General features: G+C 29.7%; 1 protein-coding gene across 1 annotated transcript in view; it reads right to left on the reverse strand.

Annotated features, from left to right (window-relative positions):
* Positions 1 to 21,565, reverse strand: part of LOC107436603 (beta-alanine transporter) — a 159,710-nt gene that overhangs the window by 19,278 nt on the left and 118,867 nt on the right. The window contains exons 2-6 of the mRNA XM_071179363.1: positions 20,949 to 21,052; positions 20,035 to 20,189; positions 18,003 to 18,171; positions 14,963 to 15,089; positions 13,480 to 13,610 (exon numbers count right to left, since the gene is read on the reverse strand). Coding sequence (XP_071035464.1) covers positions 13,480 to 13,610; positions 14,963 to 15,089; positions 18,003 to 18,171; positions 20,035 to 20,189; positions 20,949 to 21,052 — 686 coding nt within the window. The remainder of the gene's footprint in view (positions 1 to 13,479; positions 13,611 to 14,962; positions 15,090 to 18,002; positions 18,172 to 20,034; positions 20,190 to 20,948; positions 21,053 to 21,565) is intronic.

Here is a 21,565-nt window from a genome sequence, read left to right on the forward strand (position 1 = left end):
ACTGCTGAAAGGTAGAAAATTTTTAATTTAATACAAACAAGTAAGATAAATCATCATCCACAGATTCTTTCTCGATTTAATTTTTAAATCCTTATTCTATGAAACGAAAGAATTATTTTCTAAAATAAATATTAAAACCATATGTAAGTTTGTTTACACTTCTGAGAGAGTAAGCACAGAACTCTTAAATAAATATGAAAATGTATTTAAATTTAATAAATCATTTAATATTCATTTCCTTATCATTTAATAAATATTTCTCTAATACTATAGTGGCACCTAATATCATTACTTAATTAAAAATATATTTTTAGCGATCAATGCGTCCTCATAATTTGTGCAGATGCTAATGCAATGTTTCCTATTCAATGGTTAAGTGAAACTTAGAAGTCTGAATGCGGTTGACAGTTAAAATGGTTAATTTGCATAGTAAATCTTTAATTCTAACACCGTAATACAGGCGCTTTACTTACGCATTTGTTCGTGCGTTTTTGAAAACCAGTCAGTTTATTTGGGAATCATTAACAGAATATTGTTTGAGTAGTACTATAACTATTCAATAACTATATATATTGTTTATTTCCTTCAAGAATAAAATAGATACAATTTGATTTTTATACTACTCACCGAGTCATTGAAATAGTTCTTACCTTTTTATTTTTAATAGGAAGGGAGAGCATGCTGTATAAAAAAGAAAATTTTGTATCATATAGACTGATATTTTCGAATAAAATAGATAAAATTTTATTTTTATACGACTCACGAGTCATTGAAATAGTTCTTACCTTTTTATTTTTAATAGGAAGGGAGAGCATGCTGTATAAAAAAGAAAATTTTGTATCATATAGACTGATATTTTCGAATGAAATAGATAAAATTTGATTTTTATACGACTCACGAGTCATTGAAATAGTTCTTACCTTTTTATTTTTAATAGGAAGGGAGAGCATGCTGTATAAAAAAGAAAATTTTGTATCATATAGACTGATATTTTCGAATAAAATAGATAAAATTTGATTTTTATACGACTCACGAGTCATTGAAATAGTTCTTACCTTTTTATTTTTAATAGGAAGGGAGAGCATGCTGTATAAAAAAGAAAATTTTGTATCATATAGACTGATATTTTCGAATAAAATAGATAAAATTTGATTTTTATACGACTCACGAGTCATTGAAATAGTTCTTACCTTTTTATTTTTAATAGGAAGGGAGAGCATGCTGTATAAAAAAGAAAATTTTGTATCATATAGACTGATATTTTCGAATAAAATAGATAAAATTTGATTTTTATACGACTCACGAGTCATTGAAATAGTTCTTACCTTTTTATTTTTAATAGGAAGGGAGAGCATGCTGTATAAAAAAGAAAATTTTGTATCATATAGACTGATATTTTCGAATAAAATAGATAAAATTTGATTTTTATACGACTCACGAGTCATTGAAATAGTTCTTACCTTTTTATTTTTAATAGGAAGGGAGAGCATGCTGTATAAAAAAGAAAATTTTGTATCATATAGACTGATATTTTCGAATAAAATAGATAAAATTTGATTTTTATACGACTCACGAGTCATTGAAATAGTTCTTACCTTTTTATTTTTAATAGGAAGGGAGAGCATGCTGTATAAAAAAGAAAATTTTGTATCATATAGACTGATATTTTCGAATAAAATAGATAAAATTTGATTTTTATACGACTCACGAGTCATTGAAATAGTTCTTACCTTTTTATTTTTAATAGGAAGGGAGAGCATGCTGTATAAAAAAGAAAATTTTGTATCATATAGACTGATATTTTCGAATAAAATAGATAAAATTTGATTTTTATACGACTCACGAGTCATTGAAATAGTTCTTACCTTTTTATTTTTAATAGGAAGGGAGAGCATGCTGNCTTTTCTTCTGGATGGGTTCAAAATTACTAGGCTGCGGAGTTGAACATTAGTAGTAAACCCAAAAATTGGGTCGTCTGTTCAACGACGGTATATTTTATAAAATATAAAATAAAAACACACACCATTACCTTCATCGTAATATTTGTCATTATATTTTTTCTTGAAGCTCCTATTTTTTTTTTTTTTTTTTTTTTTTAATATGCTTTTAGTTGCGTCTAAATCGTGAAATAATAAACTGATTCAGCTTTTATCTATCCTATCTCCGTAAATGAATCATATAATCATGCTTCAATTCTTTAATTCATAAGGCACTAATAATGGTATTAGTCATTTGGCGATCTTAGTTAATATTCTAAACCTGCCAAATCTCTTTCTAACACCTCCAAATATTTGAAACATCACTTTGGAAACATTTGATCCATCGAACCGAGTGGAAATCTCACGCCAGCTTAATTTGGACTTTGTACTACAACCACTATGTAGAATCCTTTAAAGGGGAGAGATCTCCTCACACACCCCACCCACACATACGATCTTTAGAACTAATTGGGAACGGCTGCATAGAGAGAGCATTAATGCTTAACTCTGCTCTTGTTAATTTCGAATTTCCTAATTTGAGAGGAAAGCCCACTGAATCTCATTATCGGTCGAAACTTTGCCGGAAACCTCAATATATACGAATTATTTCATAATGGAGAAATAATTCGAGAATATTTAGTCGAAGTCATGGTTTTAGTAGTAATCTGTCAGATTTTTGTTTTTGATATGTAAAATAGTTAATACAGATCGTCTGCTTTCAGATGCAGCAATTAATAAGTTAGTATTTGTGTGGTGGTATAAGACAGATTGCAATTTATTATCGTACTGGTTTGATAATAAAGTATTCCGATAAATCTGAATAAAGCGAATTGTTTTAGAATTCGTTGGCAAGAAAATTATTGAAACGAAACCTTCATTTTGGGTTTTACGTAGTAATTAGAAAATATTTTGTTTAATTAAGTTTACTACATGCTTAATAATGCCATATAATCGAGATGTATTTATATATAAATAAATTAGTCTTTATTAGTTATAACATTGGAACAATACTTTTTTCAAATGCTTTCATTTTCGAAAAATAATTTTCGTTAATTTATTGTTATTCAATGATGTTTTATTATTTCCATGACTTTCCTCACAGTTTAAGTTTATTTATTGCTATATTCCTGTATCACGCAGGCAAGTTAAGGCAGGTGTCGATTTACATTCCTAGACTATAATTGTAGTTTGTTTGATTGTTATACTATTTCCTTATAGTTATTGTTTATTTAGCAATAGTTATGTAAGTTACAATAAGTCATATGACGTTCTATTATGTATTCTTAGATCATAATTCATGTTCTTACATTATTTTTCCTCACCATTAGTATTTCCTTATCATTAGACATAAAAAGTCAGGGCCCGCGTTAAGGATTTCAAATTATTAGCCAAATATCAAAAGTATTCGCCAATTTTTGAAAGATTTCGCCAAATGCAAATCTTAACAATTTTTTATGATTCACTTTTTTTTTCGAAGAAAAATATTTAACGGTATTTTTTTTTCAGGCTTATATTATTTGGACCGAATTCTAACTGGTTATGCGGCTCATCTATCGAAAATTATTGTAATCGAATTAAAAAATCTTGATTTAGTTGGAAAAATTCATTTTGACGTAATTTTGAGGATTGAGTAAAAAAAAAATTTTCTTTCCAGAGAAAAAAAAAATCATGTGCCGATAATCTCGCCAAAACACAATTTTATCGCATTTGACGAGGTGGCGATTGCTTAGGGCGGGCCCTGCAAGTTAAAACAATTCTTAAATGCATATAAATTCATAATGCATTAAATGCATTCCTAAATCACGATTAGAGTTTCTTTGATTGTTTCCGCATTATTTACTCACAGTTAGTGTTCATTTTTTAATAGGCATTCAAGTTAAATATTATTGTTTAATTGATAATGAAACATAAAAAGCTGGAAGAATTTCCAAAGAGAAACACTTGGCCCACAAAAGGGTTAAAGCGTTGACAAAATTAAATTGTTTAGTGCTAGTGAGTGGGAGGCATGTCTGGTGAATACGGAGGAAGATGAAAAAATGTAACTTCTAAAGTATCAATTATAGATGTATCGAAACCTAAAATATTGCCGTCTCCGTGTAACCGGGAGAAAATAGTTTTTTACTTTGCTGGCTCTGATCTAAAATTTATTTGTTACTGGGCCTGTTCCTGGTATCCGCAAAAATTTGAATTTATTACCCGAATGGTTCTGGGCATGCGGACGAATGTTACAACATTTATGCACAACAATATAAAAAATCGCATTATTTTCTATCGAACAAATATTTTACAAGATATATTTTTAAAAAAATACATTGTGCGCTTACAAAATTTTGTTAAAATAAACTTTAAAAAAAACAAACTATAAACAAAATTTAGATTGACTTTTTGGAAGTAGAATAATTAACTTCAGAATTCACTTTGAAGTGGAGTCATTTACTGATAGTTAAAGTTTCTTTTAACGTAGGATATTGTTAATTATTTTAATACTAATTAAGATGATGCATTAAATTAAAAATATTTTAACCCTCAGGGATTAATTTTACACCATCTGATAACTATAAATGTAATTTTTTTAGGGAGATCTAGCTATCTCTTTAGCTTTTTAATACTCGGTAGCTTTTCAATGCTCAACAGGAGATTAATAAAACGGCTTCACTACCCTTTATTGTAACGAAACAATTGCCGTATCCTAGTAATTCCAATCTCCGTTTCCTAATCCCCCCAAAATATACAGCAGCTCTCTGATTTAAAGCAAGGAACAATGGAAAAAATTTCCTTTCATGAAGCGCTGACGCATATTTGTGTATGCGGTACCCGGAGAGAATCTTCAAAAACCTTCCATGGTTAACTCGACGATAAAAGAAATTTTACCAAAACATGTTGGAAATAGAAGTTATTGTAAACAAGCTTTTAAGTAGAAATGTAGTTAGAAGTTACGAAAATCAAATTTCATCTATGCAAGCTTTTTTGTACAATAAATCAACTTATACTGAAAATGTAATAAAATGTTTTCAAGTTTTTTTATAGAGTTATATAAAAATAAAAAGTTTTTTTAAAAAAAAATAATGAAAAGTGACGTCAAGTATTAATTTATCAATTATTGTTAAAACAGTGATCTTGGTTTTAACATTTGTTTTTATTTACTTGGAAATTAATCTTCAGTGATTTATAGTTTAGTAATAGCATTAGAAAAATTAATGTGTTATTCGTAGGAAAATATCCGTATCCTGATTACAACAGGATACGGATCCTGATTACCCCAGTGTCCGTATCCTGATTACCCCAGTGTTTGTTCCCAAGCGTGCTTGGGAACTAAACACTGGGGGTTCCGCGTTCGGCTGACCACCTGACCGGAACATCTGCTCCTGCACCCCAGAGCCCAAGGTCAAGAAAACTGAGATGGGCACAGTAGGCCTTGGCCCTCTATGGGCTGTCGCGCCACTGAGTTTAGTTTAGTTTCCTGATTACAACTGTTGCCTATTATACCTCCATAAATTGCTATGTCAACAAACCCAAACAGCAAAAACATATAACTGCATTTGCTGAAAGCGAATTTAGTGTGAGAGTACTACACATCTATCACATTTTTTTACGATTATATTTAAATTTCATTTATTATGAATATATTGACTCAAAAAATTATCAATTCCTTATTTCTAATTTTGTATATATTTAACTATTATATCAATATATATACTTGATCCAGGAGTTTCTTTGTCTTCTGGATTTGGTTTAAAATGACAAGGCCACGGAATTAATCATTAGTAATCTTAAACCCCGAAAAATTGTTCAACGACGGTTATAAAATAAAATAATAAGATGTTAAAGTAAACAATAGTAGCTATAAATTTCATCTTTGAAGATTTAACGCTAGCTGAAATGTTTTGCGTCAATAGTTTGGTTGGTGAGAATCGGCAGTTAATATGATTAAATCGAACAACGTCGAGATTTAAATCCAAATAGCCTCTGTCGGAAGGAAGCACTCTATTACCTTATTGTCTACTCTGTATCTATTCCATATTAGCACATTACCTATCCTGTATTAGCTATTCAGAGCATGATTGAAAATAGTAGTAAAGGCTATCATGCTTACAATAATTTTCTAATTTTCTCACAAATCAATTTTTTATCTGGTTTGAAAAATTATTTTGAGAACCAAAGAAATGGAATTCACTGTAAAAGTAAAATTTGCATTGTTCATCACGATGATGCAGTCAATATCTGTGAACTGAGTACTCAAACACGCTTAATCATAATTAACAAAATTAAGATTAAAAGAAAAAAACTTATTTTCAAACCATAATTACTCTGTATATATTCGATTAACACAAGCCACGGATAAGTTAAACATTTTAGAAATACTATTTGCAAACAGGAACTACTAAGAAATAAAAATAGCAGTAAAAATTAATTTTGAATTGTTTCTAATGATGATGCCTTCAATATCTATGAACTCAATACGCAAACTATTCTAAGTCTTAACAAAAAAAGAAACAGCTTGTTTTTTTTTAATTACTCAACAAATTTTTGGTAAACATTTTTCATCAATTAAACATTCCAGCATTCACTCAATCTATTTGCAAATAGGAATGACAAATAAATAGAAATCACAGTAGAAGTTAAATTTGTATCGTTTATAAAGATGAGGCCTTCAATGTTTGTTAACTGAATACCCAATCACGTCTAATTATAATCAAAGAAAAAAAGATTTTTTAGAAAAAATATATACTTCTCAGCATATTTTCGGTAAACACAAATCACGTATCAGTTAAACACTTTAAGCAATTACCCAATCCATTTGCAAACAGTAATGAAAAAGAAATCTGGGTTAAACCAGCTTTATCTTCCAAAACATCAATAACGGAGTCCCATTAAAATACAATCTGCTTAAATGCGTACATGTATCCGTCTGCTTAAAAGGCACTTTATTTGCAATTAATGAGATATTGAAGAGATCCCTACTGTTTCTGCCATTCAAGTAGACGCGATACGATCAATGGAAATTAGGTTTTGGAATTCCGATAAGTGGTTCATTAGAAGATAAGTTCAGCAATGCTGCACCAGTCTGAAATCAATACGGTATTTTTTTTTTTACACATATGTTTGTGTATACGCGAAATAGTTAGGTCTAGAAGATTATTGTAAAATAAGGTTTAAACATCTATTTTCATTACTTGCTAAAAAAATCTTGAGGATATTGATGACTGAAAAGTGCTTATAAATTAATAAATTTTTTTAATCAATTTTGGTGATTTAATTTTAAAAACATAGGTGGCTTATTGAAATAAATTAATTTTGTTGAGAAAGAAAACATTTTTTGAATTCAACTTCTGATTACTTACTTTATAACCTTATAGAGTCATTTCATTAAAAAAAAACTTTATTGGCTTTAAAGGTATGCAGATGGAAATAAAAGTTTATATGTTTCAAGCGATTAAAAATAGTCGCCCGTTTTCAAGACATATGAGAAGAAGCAAAATGATGTGAAGAAGCAAAAGTCATTTGAAGTTTAAAAGCGTTATGTCGCCCATAGAAATGGAAAATAAAGGTAAAGAACAAAACTAGAAAAACCGTCGTAGCTGTGAGTGAAAAAAAAACTAAGATGAAAAAACAGAACAAGAATAACCGCTGTTGTCGAGAAGGGCAAATTAGGGTAAAATACATTTTTATGCATGTGGTGACGAACTAATGCCGTTAACTTGGGAATTAGCATTTATGTGAATGAAGCAAGATTCAAGGGTATGAGAAGCTAATGTGACTGAGATTGAAATAATTATCCCATGGTAAAAAAATATACTTAAGCCCAAGATTCCAACGATATGCTGCAATCGAAGATTTATCGAATTCCTGATAACGGGTATCTATCGCGTTCCTTAAGGCTAGCTTTTAAATCAAGTCTGGTTTTCCCTAAAAAGTCAAGGTCGCAGAGTGTATGTGATAAATATTCCTGCGATTTTTTACACTGAGAGAATTTTTAAGAGACTCAAATTTAATTTTAACAGGCCTAAAATGTCTTTAAAATCGAAGCGGCAAATGGTTTTAGCAATTTTATCGTTAATTGGAGGAAAAAAAAGTGAAGTATCAAATTCATTGTCAGGGTTAGACGAAGAGGGGTGTTAGGGTCTAGTGAGTTTAGCAAGATCTGAAACAGCTATGGAATGGTTGAATTCACAGGTAGCAGCAATCGAGCGAAGGAAGTTAAGTTCCGAGTTAAAAGAAGTAGAATCCGAGTAAAGGTTAAGTGAGCTGAAAACAAAAGTATCAAATGCAGAAATTCTCAGATAATTAGGGTGATTAGAATAAACATGAGGGGACAAAGAGATGGCAAAATGTTTACGATAAACGGAGGTGAAAAATGATCAGGGTATTTAGTTACAAGAACATCAAAAAGGGTAAAGTTAAAAATAATTTCCGCGTTCAAAGTAAATTGAATGTTGGGGGTCAGTCGAGTTGACAACAGAAAGTAACCCTTGAAAATGAGTATCACTGTCTATTAAGACAAACAAATCGTTGATCGAAAACTAAACATACATTCATTCTTAAACACATAATTGGCTGTGTTTTCTTTTATTCAAAAACCATTTTTTTTTTACTTTTAGCTTACTCGTAGGAACTTAAGATCCGTTGCCCATATGTTCCCCATGGCCACCAAAAAGTCCAGGAAGAATTTCGTTTCACATTTTAGATCTCGTGGTTTGATCGGAAACTAAACACATCGTTTGAAAATTCATCCGTTATTTTAAAACAAAACATTAAAAATGTTATAGCAATTTCAATCGATATAAATCTTTCAATTTACAAATTAGTTTTATACCGATAGACTTTACTTTAATGCCGAGATCCTGGAACTTTTATTCTAAAAGGTTTGCCTTTTCAACTAGCCATCGGATTATTTTCAAAAGGAAAAAAAGAATGATTGCAGTTGTTGAAATCTATAATTGGGATAAAGGTAATCATAAATGATGAACGATTTCCATAGATTTTCCTCCGGAGGAAGCATCTGTCAAAAGAACCTTTCTCGCCGTCTATAGAACAGAGCGATTTGAAAGATTTGACACAAATTGGAAAAGATGGCCCCCGATGAATTCAATGACTGAATGCCACTTACAAATCTTTCATGAGTTATGTGCGGAGTTAAAGACAAAGAGGTCACTATAATAAAATCGAATTTCATCCTTCGGTTGTGTTATCTGTCAGGAAATCATCCCTCCCTCATTAAACTTCCAACAAGGAATTCGAACTTAAGAACGGAACAAAATGGTATCTTTGTCATTAAACATTGCGAATCTTTGTCCTTCGAATATGAAAAGAAGAAAGCATTCAAAATTAAATTCTTTTTCCCCATTTGTTTCGGTGAGTTATGTAATGGGGGAAAATATGCTAATATGAAACGAAAATTCCATATTAAATGAGCATCATTATTTCGTTCCATCTCGAAAGAATTACCTGGTTCGAGAATTTGTACGGGGCTTATTGAGATCGGTGATGAATATAGAGTGCCGAATATCATTTGTAAAAAGGAATAAATGAACCGTGTCGTTAATAAGTGAAATTACTTAGAAGTACTGTTTGATAAAAAATTGTTCATGGAACTTCTATAATTAGTATGCTTTTATACTGATACATAGGGGAAATGATTTTCTTCGATACTACATGTTCAAGTACAAAGAATTCAATAGAAAATATGTATTATAACGTTAAGAAGTAAAAATAAAATAATTTAGTAGTAGTCTAGAAGTATATCTATTTAAAATAGCATATGATTTATTATGATAATTTGTAATTTGAAATTCAATCGAATTTTCTGAACAGCAATTGCTTTAACAAATATTTTTAATCAACTGAAAACATCGATGAAATTTTTTTTTCCTCTTTATTTTTTAAAATCGCGGAGCATTTGAAATATTATGCATGCTAAAATGAATGTAAGAATATTAATAAATGTAAGCATATTAATAAATGTTAGATTTGTTATTAACAGCAAACTGTCTAAAAATGACAATAACAAAAATGTGTCACTTACAGACATTAAAAAAGGATTTTTTAACATGAAGAAACAACATTTTTTTTCATTATCCGTCAGTATTAATATATAAGTTGAAAGTACTTGAAAATTATGATTTTCAAGTACTTATCTAAATGAGCTGATGTCATATTTAGTATGCAACAGTAATTATCAAAGGCAATTTCAAATTTTAGATGCAATTTTTAAGCTGAGTAATAATGAGGATTTTAACAAGGAAAAATTATAAAAGCCATATAATAGAAGTTTTTTTACATTTTTTTGTTGTTGTTGTTGTTTTATGTATTTCTAAAGTGTAGTGCAATTTCTTAAAGCTAATGTAATTATAATTTTGTCATTTATTCCATACAAGTTATTAAGCATATTTTAAATCTTTAATGTCTTTTAAATGGGTAAATTATGTTATTATCTGTTCGAAATGAGCTATTAAGAATAGTTTAGGCATTGGCATCTTTCTGAACCTAATAAAATTTTAAACATTTAAATGTTTGTTTTTTAAAAGGATATAAAATATTGTATCGTAAAATTTCTAAAGCTTTTTTTCTGATTTTAAAATATTTAATTTAACTGTATTACTTTTTTAATTGTCCACTCACAGTTTCCAAGAAATTTAGAGAAGAAAATAGTTTACCCTGCATTAAATAAGAATAGGAATTGCATTACGCTCAGTTTCGTTTTGACATCTAGGAAACATATTCGACTTACTTTCAATCATAACGTCGTAGGTTCAAAACTCTTTCTGGCTACAAATTTATTTTACCTTTATTTCATAAGTCAGAATATTTCAAAACGTTACTGAGCTATATTTTTATTCTAAGAAAACTGCTATATCATACTCTATTCAAAATCCGTCGACTTTACTTTCTATGCAGAATCAGTGGCGTACGCAGAATTTTTTCAAGGGGGGTGTTCATAATTTTCCGAAACTACTAAAAGAAATTCGAATCTGTTGTAAAGCACTATTATTTCCCTAATTTAGACAGCTAGACAGTTTTGACTTTTTATTTAGACAACATTGTTTAGTTAAATTTTGATTTGATTTTTTAAGTTTAAGAATATAATATCATATTTTCTGAAAAAAGTTTAATGTCATATGGGTGGAAAGTAACACTTTGAGGGCCACTTTCACATTCATCAGATTTTGTTATGCTAGAAACATTTTCTTCAACGGAAGTATCACATTTCTGTACAACAGAAAAACTTACATTGGTACTAGATGCTGTCACCTCACTAATTTCAGATCGTGATTTTTTCTCAAAATAATCAAAAATTGCAAAATTCTTGTGTTAAAAATTGTTAAATCCTAAAGATCCAAGAACAGCAAATATATGCATATATTGGCACAGAAATATCCGCTATGTTACGATCTCAAAGTTTCGAGCTGGAATGAATAACTTCAACGAGCACAGTATCTCTGGTATTGTAACTGATTTCTTCACTAGTCGAAATACTGTCGACGACGGGTTCGGCGATTGAATGAACTTTTTGTTAAGACAAAACAAAACAGATTTAACGACAAGCTCCGAAAGACAAGCGGCAGAGATAACTCTTAGTCTGACTAACTAACTCCACTGTACTCCGTTCCCCCTTTTATATAATTTTTCACCGCGTCTCCAAAATTCTCGAATTGTCTCAAAGACGACAGAACGTCTAGGATTCCAGAATCATAGCATAAAGATCTCGCGAATGACAGCCAGTCTCGAAAACTCTACTGGCAGGACAGAAAGGAACCAGTTCATAACAGTATCACGTGAATTTGGTTTCAAAAGTACAACCCTATTATAGTAAATGTTTTTTCAGTATTCTGAGAAATACCGTGAGAAAAAAAAAGTAGGCATAAGGTTAATAAAAATATATAGTCTTAAAAAATAATAGCTCGCATAATTTCTACTAAAATTTTATTTTTGCCATTTTGTTTGAGCTCAAGGGGGGTGTTTAAGCCCCTCCCTTGCGTACGCCACTGTGCAGAATAATTATATCCTGTAACGTGAATTATTACACATTCGTAAAATATATCAACTTAAAAACAAACTAATCGGAAACAGAAAAAAAAGTAACTAAAGATGCAACAGAAAATGAAAAGGAGATATAAGTAAAAAGCTTTTAAAAGATAAAATATCTGAACAGTGCGATTTGTGAAAACAAGACAGCAAAATGCGCCTTTTACTTCTGCGCTAACGAAATATTTTATTCTTTGCACCAGTTTTCCTTTTTTAAAAAAAAGAGTTAATTTAAAATTACCTTAGGGATAGAACTAAAAATCATATTCCATGGGCTGCAAAACAAACATCATTTTAAATTCAGAACTTAAAATAATTTGCCGGATGTTATTTAACTGTAAATGATGCATGTATTTTTTCTGCCTTTTGGTTTAACATTTTTGAATCATGCTGATATTCTTACGAAAAACTTAAGAAAAATGATGCATAAACAAACGCACACAAACATAAATAAATAAATAAAACTATAACAGCTAAAAGGTAAATAAAAATGCACTGTAATAACATTAGTTTGCCTCAACACTAAAATTGGTGGCAATTACTTTTTGCAGTCTGCAAGAGAAAGCTTATAACCTCTCTGATAGTAGACCGTGTTTTTGAAATATCAATATTCAATTCAATTTAGAAAACTTTTATGTGACATAATCTAGATTATAGATAAATTACAATTGTCTTTCTATGTGAGTCACCTATTTAGAAGAATTATTTTTATGCTTTTCAAATTCTAATTTCCTTGTGTATGAGAAAGTGAAACAGATAAGGCTTTATAATTACGTCCTCGTAATACAAATAGGGTACTAAGCTTAAATTAAAATTATTACTTTTTATAAATATTTAGCATACTTTTAAACAAAACGTTTAATTTAAATTTGATATGTTGTACCTGTTTTAATGAGAAATCAAAATTGAATTCATCAGATGAAATTTTTTAGATTCATTTCGAATGTAATACGATTTCTTATCTCGTTTTACATTTTGGTTAGGCATGTAATAGATTCTAAGTAATTATTTTTTTTATATTGGTGTAGATTTTTATGCTTATGTTTTATTCTAGATATTTATATTTTGTATTAGTTTAGTGAAATTGATATATATGTTTGGTACATTGATTTGGTACATAGATTCGGTGAATTTAATATTAAACATAGATTTAACAGAGTTTAATAAATTTCTATTCGTTTTGATTTGAAGAAAGCTGAGTTGACGCATGCGTGTAAATGTGTGTGAGATTTTAAGGCATATATTCTATTCGTCAAAAATATATATTTTGGAATGTAATTTTAAGTAAGCTTAGAAGAAACACAGTGCAGGTCTAAATGAAAATACATATGCTAAGGATATCTTATTTTCGCTTTTTACACAATTATTAATTTTTTTTTTCAATTATAAAATAAATTAATTTATTTCAGTTAAATTATCATGCTTTCAAAAAGCATAAAACTAGCATTAGAAATAAAAATAAACTAGATTTCCTTACCATATAAAAATAATGGCAGTGGTTTTCTTGCTGGTGTTGGACCCACGAAACAAATCCCATATCGTGTATGGGACATGCCTCTTATTTTTTCGTCTTTCTTCCAACATAGACCTTTCTATCCTGAACCTTCTCTACAAGTATTAAAAAAAAGATATGGTTTATTTTGTAATAAATCGATGTTATTCAGAAAATTCTTTAAGTTTTTATTTTGAATAACTGTACGCAGATTGGTGAAAAGTATAAAGTGGTAGGTTACCACTAACGTGAATTAAGCGAAAAACAAATTTCTAATGGAGCCGTCTAATTATAAAGAAATTGACTAAATTAGTCAAAAAGAAGTCATTCCAATTTAATCTGAACATAAAGTCAACTAAAAAAAAAGACTTCACGCAAGTTATTGAATTTTTAAGTATTATACATATTTTGCCTATCCTTATAAGAAAATAATCAACGTTGTTTAACGTCTGAAACTTAAACTTGTTGGCTATCAACTTTTTTAAAAACAAAATCAAACTTTTTTTTTTGCTCTTATTACACTGTGAGTTATAAAGTTAAAAAATGAAAAATGATTCTTTGTATGAGAAAAGATTTTTTTACACATAACTCATATAAAAATCTATTTCAATAAATAAGTAATGTAAATAACTAAGAAATACTAAATCATATGTAAGTATTAATTGCTAGTTTATTTTTTCAAAAAAAACAAACGATAAACTTAAAGATAATGGTATTAATTACCCAACGTGTAGTTTAAAGAAGAGTTAAAGTATAGTTAAAATGTTCAATTATATAAGCATTTCATTTCTAATTTATAAGTAGGCAAAAAAATGTACATAATTTAAAGTCTTTTTGCATTTTATTTCGAAAAATGTAAAGGAAGTTAAAGTTTACTAGGTGGCAAGAAATAATTTGAACTATGTATAGAAACCAAATGGTTTTATAAGTCACCAAATTTATAATTTTTTATGTTATGCATTAATTCAAGCTTAAAAATCCCGGATATGCGTGCAAAAGCAAATCGAATTCATTTTTATGTGGAATGAAAGTTGAAAATGTGTTAACAATTGTGCTTCTTAAGCACATGGAGCTAAAGGCACTAAAACGGTGCAGACCACAATAATACTACAAGAATGGCCGCCTTATTCACCTGATTTTAATTCAATGAATTTTAAAGACAAAGATTTACGCCAATGCTCATTTGGGTTTTGACATAACAAAAATACTTCTAGTTTAATAAAACGAGAAAAAATATCAGCATATGAGTTGTGGCCGATGGCAGAATTTTTTATTATACATTTGCAATTTTGGCACCAAAGAGGATAGCTGGATTTCGAATGTGTATAAATAAGTTAAATGTTATGTTTTCGTGATTATTTAAATATTTTAAGATATATATTAATTAACAGTGAAATAGTAGTATAAATAGTTAGAATGATTGCTTGTTATTCTTGTGAAAGTGTAATATTTAAAAATAGATAAATACCTTCATGTTGATGATGTATTCAGGAGTTAGCTCTCTCCCGTTCGCTTGTGCTATGACTTCAAATATCCTGCTGACTTCTTCATACCGGCCTCTTTCCTTCAACCAATCAGGTGACTCTGGAAATACCCTGACCAACTGCTGGATTATTGCACATGTTCAAAAAAACATATAAATAATAGCACAAGAACCATACGCAACGATTTCTAGGCGTTTTATTTACATTCCCACGGTGGAAGGAGACATACAAGTGCCAATTGGCAGCTAAATTGATTTATTCTAAACAGATTGCTTTTTAGGAGTATTGGGAATTATAAGTATAGTAGTACGCTTAGAACAGCATGGGTTATAATGTATAGTGATAAATTTATAAGTATAGGGGTAAAATAGCTTCAGAGTCCCAATACAGGTTTTTGGAGGTATAATTAATTTCAAAAATAAAGTGGAATCACTGGTTATATGAATAAAAGTAATAATTCCATAAAGTACTAATATAATATTTGTTTTTCTCTTAGTTTAAGTAAGTTCAGTTGTTAGTACATGCACATACCCTCCAACAACAATGTAATTTCCGTAGTTTCAGAAGCTATTTTTTCTAGTGGTAGAAAATGTAGTTCAGGAAGTTCATTAACATTTTAATACTTTGGCATTAAAAAATTATAACTCCACTTTATATAAATAATTCAGACTGATATATCGAATTGACAAATGTCTATGATACAACGTTTGATAACAGTTTTACAAAAATCTTAATTGTTTAAAAAATTTCAGCTTTAGTTCATTACAACTAGAAAAATATTTTGCGTAAACCTTAAAATTTTGGTGGGTAAGGCATATGGCAACTAAATAGTTCTGATCATTATTAGTAACATCTAATTGCTTATTAAACTAATATTCAGGCAATTTATAGTTTTATTTAATATCAGCGCTATATATTGAGCGCTATTCTATGCAGTACTTTAGTTATAGTACTTCTTACCTAAATCTAAATTGAAAGCATAACTTACATGCTTATTTTTGGATCATGAGGGTGTTCCATAAACACCACCCTTAAAAAGGATGAAAATATATATTTACATTAAAGGCTCAAAATTAGTATTTAAGCTTGGAAAAACTGAAATTTTACCGAAATATGTCGAATCGCTGTTGAAGAAAGCAATATTAAAAGAATCTAAAATCAGTTAGAATGACACATAAAACGAGGAGTTTCTAATAATCCCCTTCCAACTTTCCCCCCCGGCAATAAATAAGGCTTTGATTATTTAAGCCCTACCTACCTCAGAAATAATTCGCCAACTGTGTTAAGATTTTTCCTTGTTTATAGATTGTGTACTAATAGGACTCCTAAAATGTGTACTCATAAATTTGTATTCATTTTTGACAAGGGTTCTAAGAAACTCAAAAAATAAGAGTCACCATTACAGAGCCCAATGTATAGAACTATTTTGCAAACCATAATCCTAAACTATTTTTCATTTGAAATGATTTTTGCTTTGTTTTGCAAGAGTTATGGCAAAAACTTTTCCCAGCGTGATTATTTATCAGAAGACAATGTACTTAATAGAATTGCAAAATATACGATAATGTTATTTCGTAAACTTAAACTAAAAATTTCTTCAATCTCGAACAAATATATTATTACGCTTAATTATTCTAGTTTGGTCATGATACGAACGGTAACTGGTTATGATACAGTTTGGTTGCAAAATATAGTTAGCATTTCTGAGTAGACAAAATTATTTCCCTTTCTGAAACTGCTTGCCATATTTTCAACTATTAACAAAAAATCAATATTTTTCACCTGAATTATAAAAATCAAATAAGTTAAACTCTTTCACGTTTCAATTAATTCTTCATAAACACCTGCTCCTTTTAATTAAATTCAGAAAATTTGCACATGAATTAATTTCGTATTTTCAAAGAAATATTAAAATAAAATAGAAATTTTCGATGTATTTCCATGCAAAGTAACTTATTTAAAAATACTGAGTAACTTGACTTTTATAAATAAATTTAATATACCTTGCTATTCACCTTATTACTGTTTAAAACATATTTGGATAGGTTTAAATCTTTCTTTTTCCTGATAAATTCTAGTATTTACCTATCTAATAATTAAGAAATACACTTTAGTATTTTAAAAGATCTTATGCTTTAAATTTCTTTAAACAATATTAAAGCATATTATTTTAGAAAAAGAATTTAACAAATTAACTTGGTCAAATCATCAAGCTGTATATTATCATAAATCTTCTGCGATACCATCACAATACCCGCAGTTTTCAACCTTTTGACCTTTGACAAAATATCTAATATTACTTTTATGATTGTGCCTTGCACCTATAGCTTATTAACTGTAACCATTAGCCTTACCGAGCCAGTTGCCCGGATGGACGCACGCATTCCGTCATTGACTCTGTTAGAGAGAAGTGAGCAGTTTTTCTTTAAGATCTGATTTCCACCACCACATGTTCAGAAAGTAAATGTTATTTTTCTATATTTCAATTGTTCTTTTTAGCCTATCCTTGCATTTATGCTGTTTAGGTAATCCGAATAAAGTACATATAATTGGAAATAGTTATTTTTAACGACAGTGTGTAGAGAAGGAATCACGTGTCTCCTTCGAAACCCAAGATGATATTAATCTGAAGGCACTAGTGTTTCCTGATAAGATGATATTGTGAAGAAAGTTTTTCAATTAAACGATGGATCCAAAAAAATTTCGGCTGTTTTCTTAAATTTTCGAACATATGGAGGTCATAGAAGGCGTGGAAGAATTTTCTGCTGGACTCGCCACTTATCTTCAACTGTGTAGTCATTGCCCGGAAGCAGCCATACGTCACCATCCTACCGTTTATTTCTTCTTTCATTTTATTCATAACTTCGTGATGAGCTAGTTTTTTCTCAATGAACAAACTATATTTTTCTATAGGTTATTTTCTTTATTAAGCATCAAGTTTTTGATTGGCAGTAAATTTTATTGTTATATACTTGAATTCGTTTTAAAAATTTAAATAAATCTTGTATTATGTAAAATACTTACCACCAAAACAAGAAAAATGCGACAAATGGCAGTGTCGTAACCAACGCAATGTGAGACCAATCTCTTACTAGAAAAGCTGCTACGGATAAAAATATAAGACCTGAACTTTGGGCGGAATGGCCAAGAATTGATACTTTATTTCTATGCTTCGGTCCTACAAGTTCTTGGGCTAAAAAAAAAATTCGAAATTTTTAAAAAAAGTATTGCTTAAAATTTTGAAAAGTAAAAATGCAGTATATTCGAATTCAAAATTTTAGAAACTTGCTGCCAAAGAATAGCTAAAGTTAAACAATTCTTGCGGCAAACATATTTACATAGCATTACATTCCTCATTTCAGTTTGAAAATTTTCTGACAGATAGCACTGCAAGTCCCAACTACCAATGTAGTTTTAATGTATGCAAATTTCATTCTTCCGAGTATGACATGCGTTTGTAGCTGATGGTGGGCAATTCAAAAATATCAAAACTTGATTTTTATTAATCAAAAAGTATTCTGAACGTTTTTGGTGAGATTTGCAATTTATTTTGTCTTTTAAATGAACAGGTTAACTACTCGCAGCGCCATCTATCGAAAAAAACAACTGAAAACATTAACTTAGGATCAAAAAATACCCTGTGACATAAATTGGTTGACATATTTTTTTTCTTTTTTAGTCATTTTCTTATTATAAACTATTATAAACTTCCAATCTAATTTTGGACTCTATTCACAATCATGGCGTTATTTTTAAAATCCAGACACAATTTTTGAACAATAACATATTGAGATGAAGGGTAATATGGGTGATTGTGTGATGACGAATAATCCAGTTTTTACATGCATCTAATTTGTTTAAATATAAGTGTTGATGTGGCATAAATGCTTCTTTAATAGGCACTCGATGACGTAACAGTCTGGGGATTCATTATGAGGTCGCTCTTTTATTACGCGACACGATACCGACAAAACGGATCCGTTTATCGTCATGGTCTAGTAAAATACATTGCACAAGCATACGTGCTTTTCCACTCACCGATATGAAAGCATTTCTATCGGCTCCGACAAAGCGATAACGTTTATGGGAAATGACATATCATAAGAGCAAGCACGTATCCAATCAAATCGTGCCCATATATTTTGTTCCTTTTACTTTTACTCTTTTGTCGTATATTTTAGAAACAAATCAGGACCAGTTAAAATTAACAAGGATTTGTTCATTTTTTGAACTTATAATCACGTCTTTAAAAGTAAATTATGTAATATTAAAACACAGTATAATTATATTATAATCCAAAATGGGTAAAATTGTGCTTTAAGTTTTTGATAAGTCCGAATTTGTTGTAAAAACGCGTTGTTGCAAAAGATAAAACGGTATTTACATGTTTTTCCATCAATAAACTATGAAAGACAGAATACAACGACTGAAACTTCTTTATTTACCATTTTAACAATTATTCTTATTTTTTACGTTTAGATGATACTACTACCGTAGTTTGTGTTTTCGTTCCGTTTTTCTCGGCTCAGACTCGATGTCTTTGAGCCGAGAAAATATCGATATCGGACAAATGAATCATTTGTCATAATCTTCATTTGTCCGATATCGAAAATAACGATATCGGACAAATGAAGACTTCCACCCGAGAACGACATAATCGGCGTCATGTCGAATGATGAAAAAAGTACTCCCAGTGTTAATCCAAACTAAATTAAACAGAAGTGCTCGCCACACTACCACAATTTATATCAAAGAGAATCCCAATTTTGAACCCAATCCAAAAGACAAGGGAACTCCTGTATCAAGTATAGGGAGAAATTTGCCTTCGTGGAGAACTCCTTGATGGAACTAACCAGCATTTGCGTTGCATGGACAAGAAGGCCACGAAAAACTCCCGCTGTTTGCCTGACGCAAGGGGACTCTAACCCATGATCTAACCCATCATTGAGGATATGCATCAGCACTGTGGTGTGTGCAAGCCGGATGCGAAATTTGCTTCGACCAGCCGTTACTGGAATTCGAACCCGGTTCACCTCATTCAAAAGGTTATACTTACCCAAAGCAAAAGGGGATGAGATGACGGCAGAGGACGAGATGCCAACAAAGAATCGAAGTACAATAAAATATGCAAAATCGGGAGAGATGGCAGTGACGATACCAAAAAGGCACTGGATGGCCAGGAACAAGAAAAAACTCACTCTCTTTCCATACCTATGAGACATAAAATCTCCACTAAAGCTTAGTTAACATTTTATAACATTTTTGTTCCAAAAATAGGAAAATTAATACAAAAAAGTAGTACTAGATATATAGCGTACTAGATATATTATGAATTGCTATAATTATTGAAAAGTTAAAAATTTTCTTCTGAAAGCATTAAAAAAAGCTGCTCAAAAAATAAATAATGAACACTTTTTATTGTACCAAGAGAGATGTTTCACACAAAAATCCAACGTTGACATACATTCTGAATAATTAACAAAGAAAAAGCAACAATATTAATAACAATAATTTTGTACATTATTTTTTAAAATAAATTAGTCTGTCGTTTTATTTAGTTAAATACAAAAAAATAAACAAAAATATAACTTTACGTATGTAGTAAACTATAATAGAATAAATCTAATTTACATTTTGATAAAAAAATGTGTAGTTTATCTGTGGCAAGAAATTGAAATTTTATAATATTATACAAAATATCGTTACAATGTTTAACAGATAGGTACAAATCATTAATTAAAATGTAACTTGACATAGATTAATGAATAATAAAGAAGCCGCATGCAGTGGGATCATACAGTTTTTTGCGAATTTCTTTACTTTAAGAACTTTTCTGTTTTAATAACAATAGCATTTGTAAGAATTTTTACAATACAGTGTAACGATACAATACATCTGAATTACATTATTTAAAATAAATATTTATAATTAAACAAAATGAAATCTATGAAAAATAATGAATTTCCTTACCTGTTCATTACTAAAATATACAACCATTGACCTATAAATGCTCCAACGAAGAAAATACTTAACGCTAAGGAAGGTAGCCATGCCAAATCACAGACAAGATGCCACTATAAACAAAAAAAAGAAACTTTTTAGTACCAAATTCAGTATTTTATTTTCATGCAACGCAAGAAAAAAAAACACTTTGAATTAAACTAAACATTCTATATCTTTTAATTTTTCTATAATTGGACTAAGTGAAAGGGATTAACTTTACTTGCCTAACTAGTGTAAGTCTATTTGGAACAGATTTAGAATTCGGGAATGTTAAAAGGGTATCTTGGGATGTTCATCCACTTTTAGATGCACCTGGATAATTTTTTAAAAAAATTTTCCGCTCATGCGCTGTTAAAAGCAACTACTTCAATTATTCTTATCCGGAGCAGTTTTTATTATTATTTTTTTAATTTTAAAGCAATAATTTCGTTATCAGTTTAAAATTGATTCAAACGCTTTGTTTATTTTTTTTTTAAATATTTAAGCTATAGCAAAAGTGGCACTAGACCTAGTATATATTTCGGACATTTACCAAAGGTCTAGTCATACTAGGTCTGGTTAAGTGCCATTGCCCGGTATACACT

This window comes from Parasteatoda tepidariorum, chromosome 4, assembly GCF_043381705.1.
Source record: "Parasteatoda tepidariorum isolate YZ-2023 chromosome 4, CAS_Ptep_4.0, whole genome shotgun sequence".
Taxonomy (NCBI): Eukaryota; Metazoa; Arthropoda; class Arachnida; order Araneae; family Theridiidae; genus Parasteatoda; species Parasteatoda tepidariorum.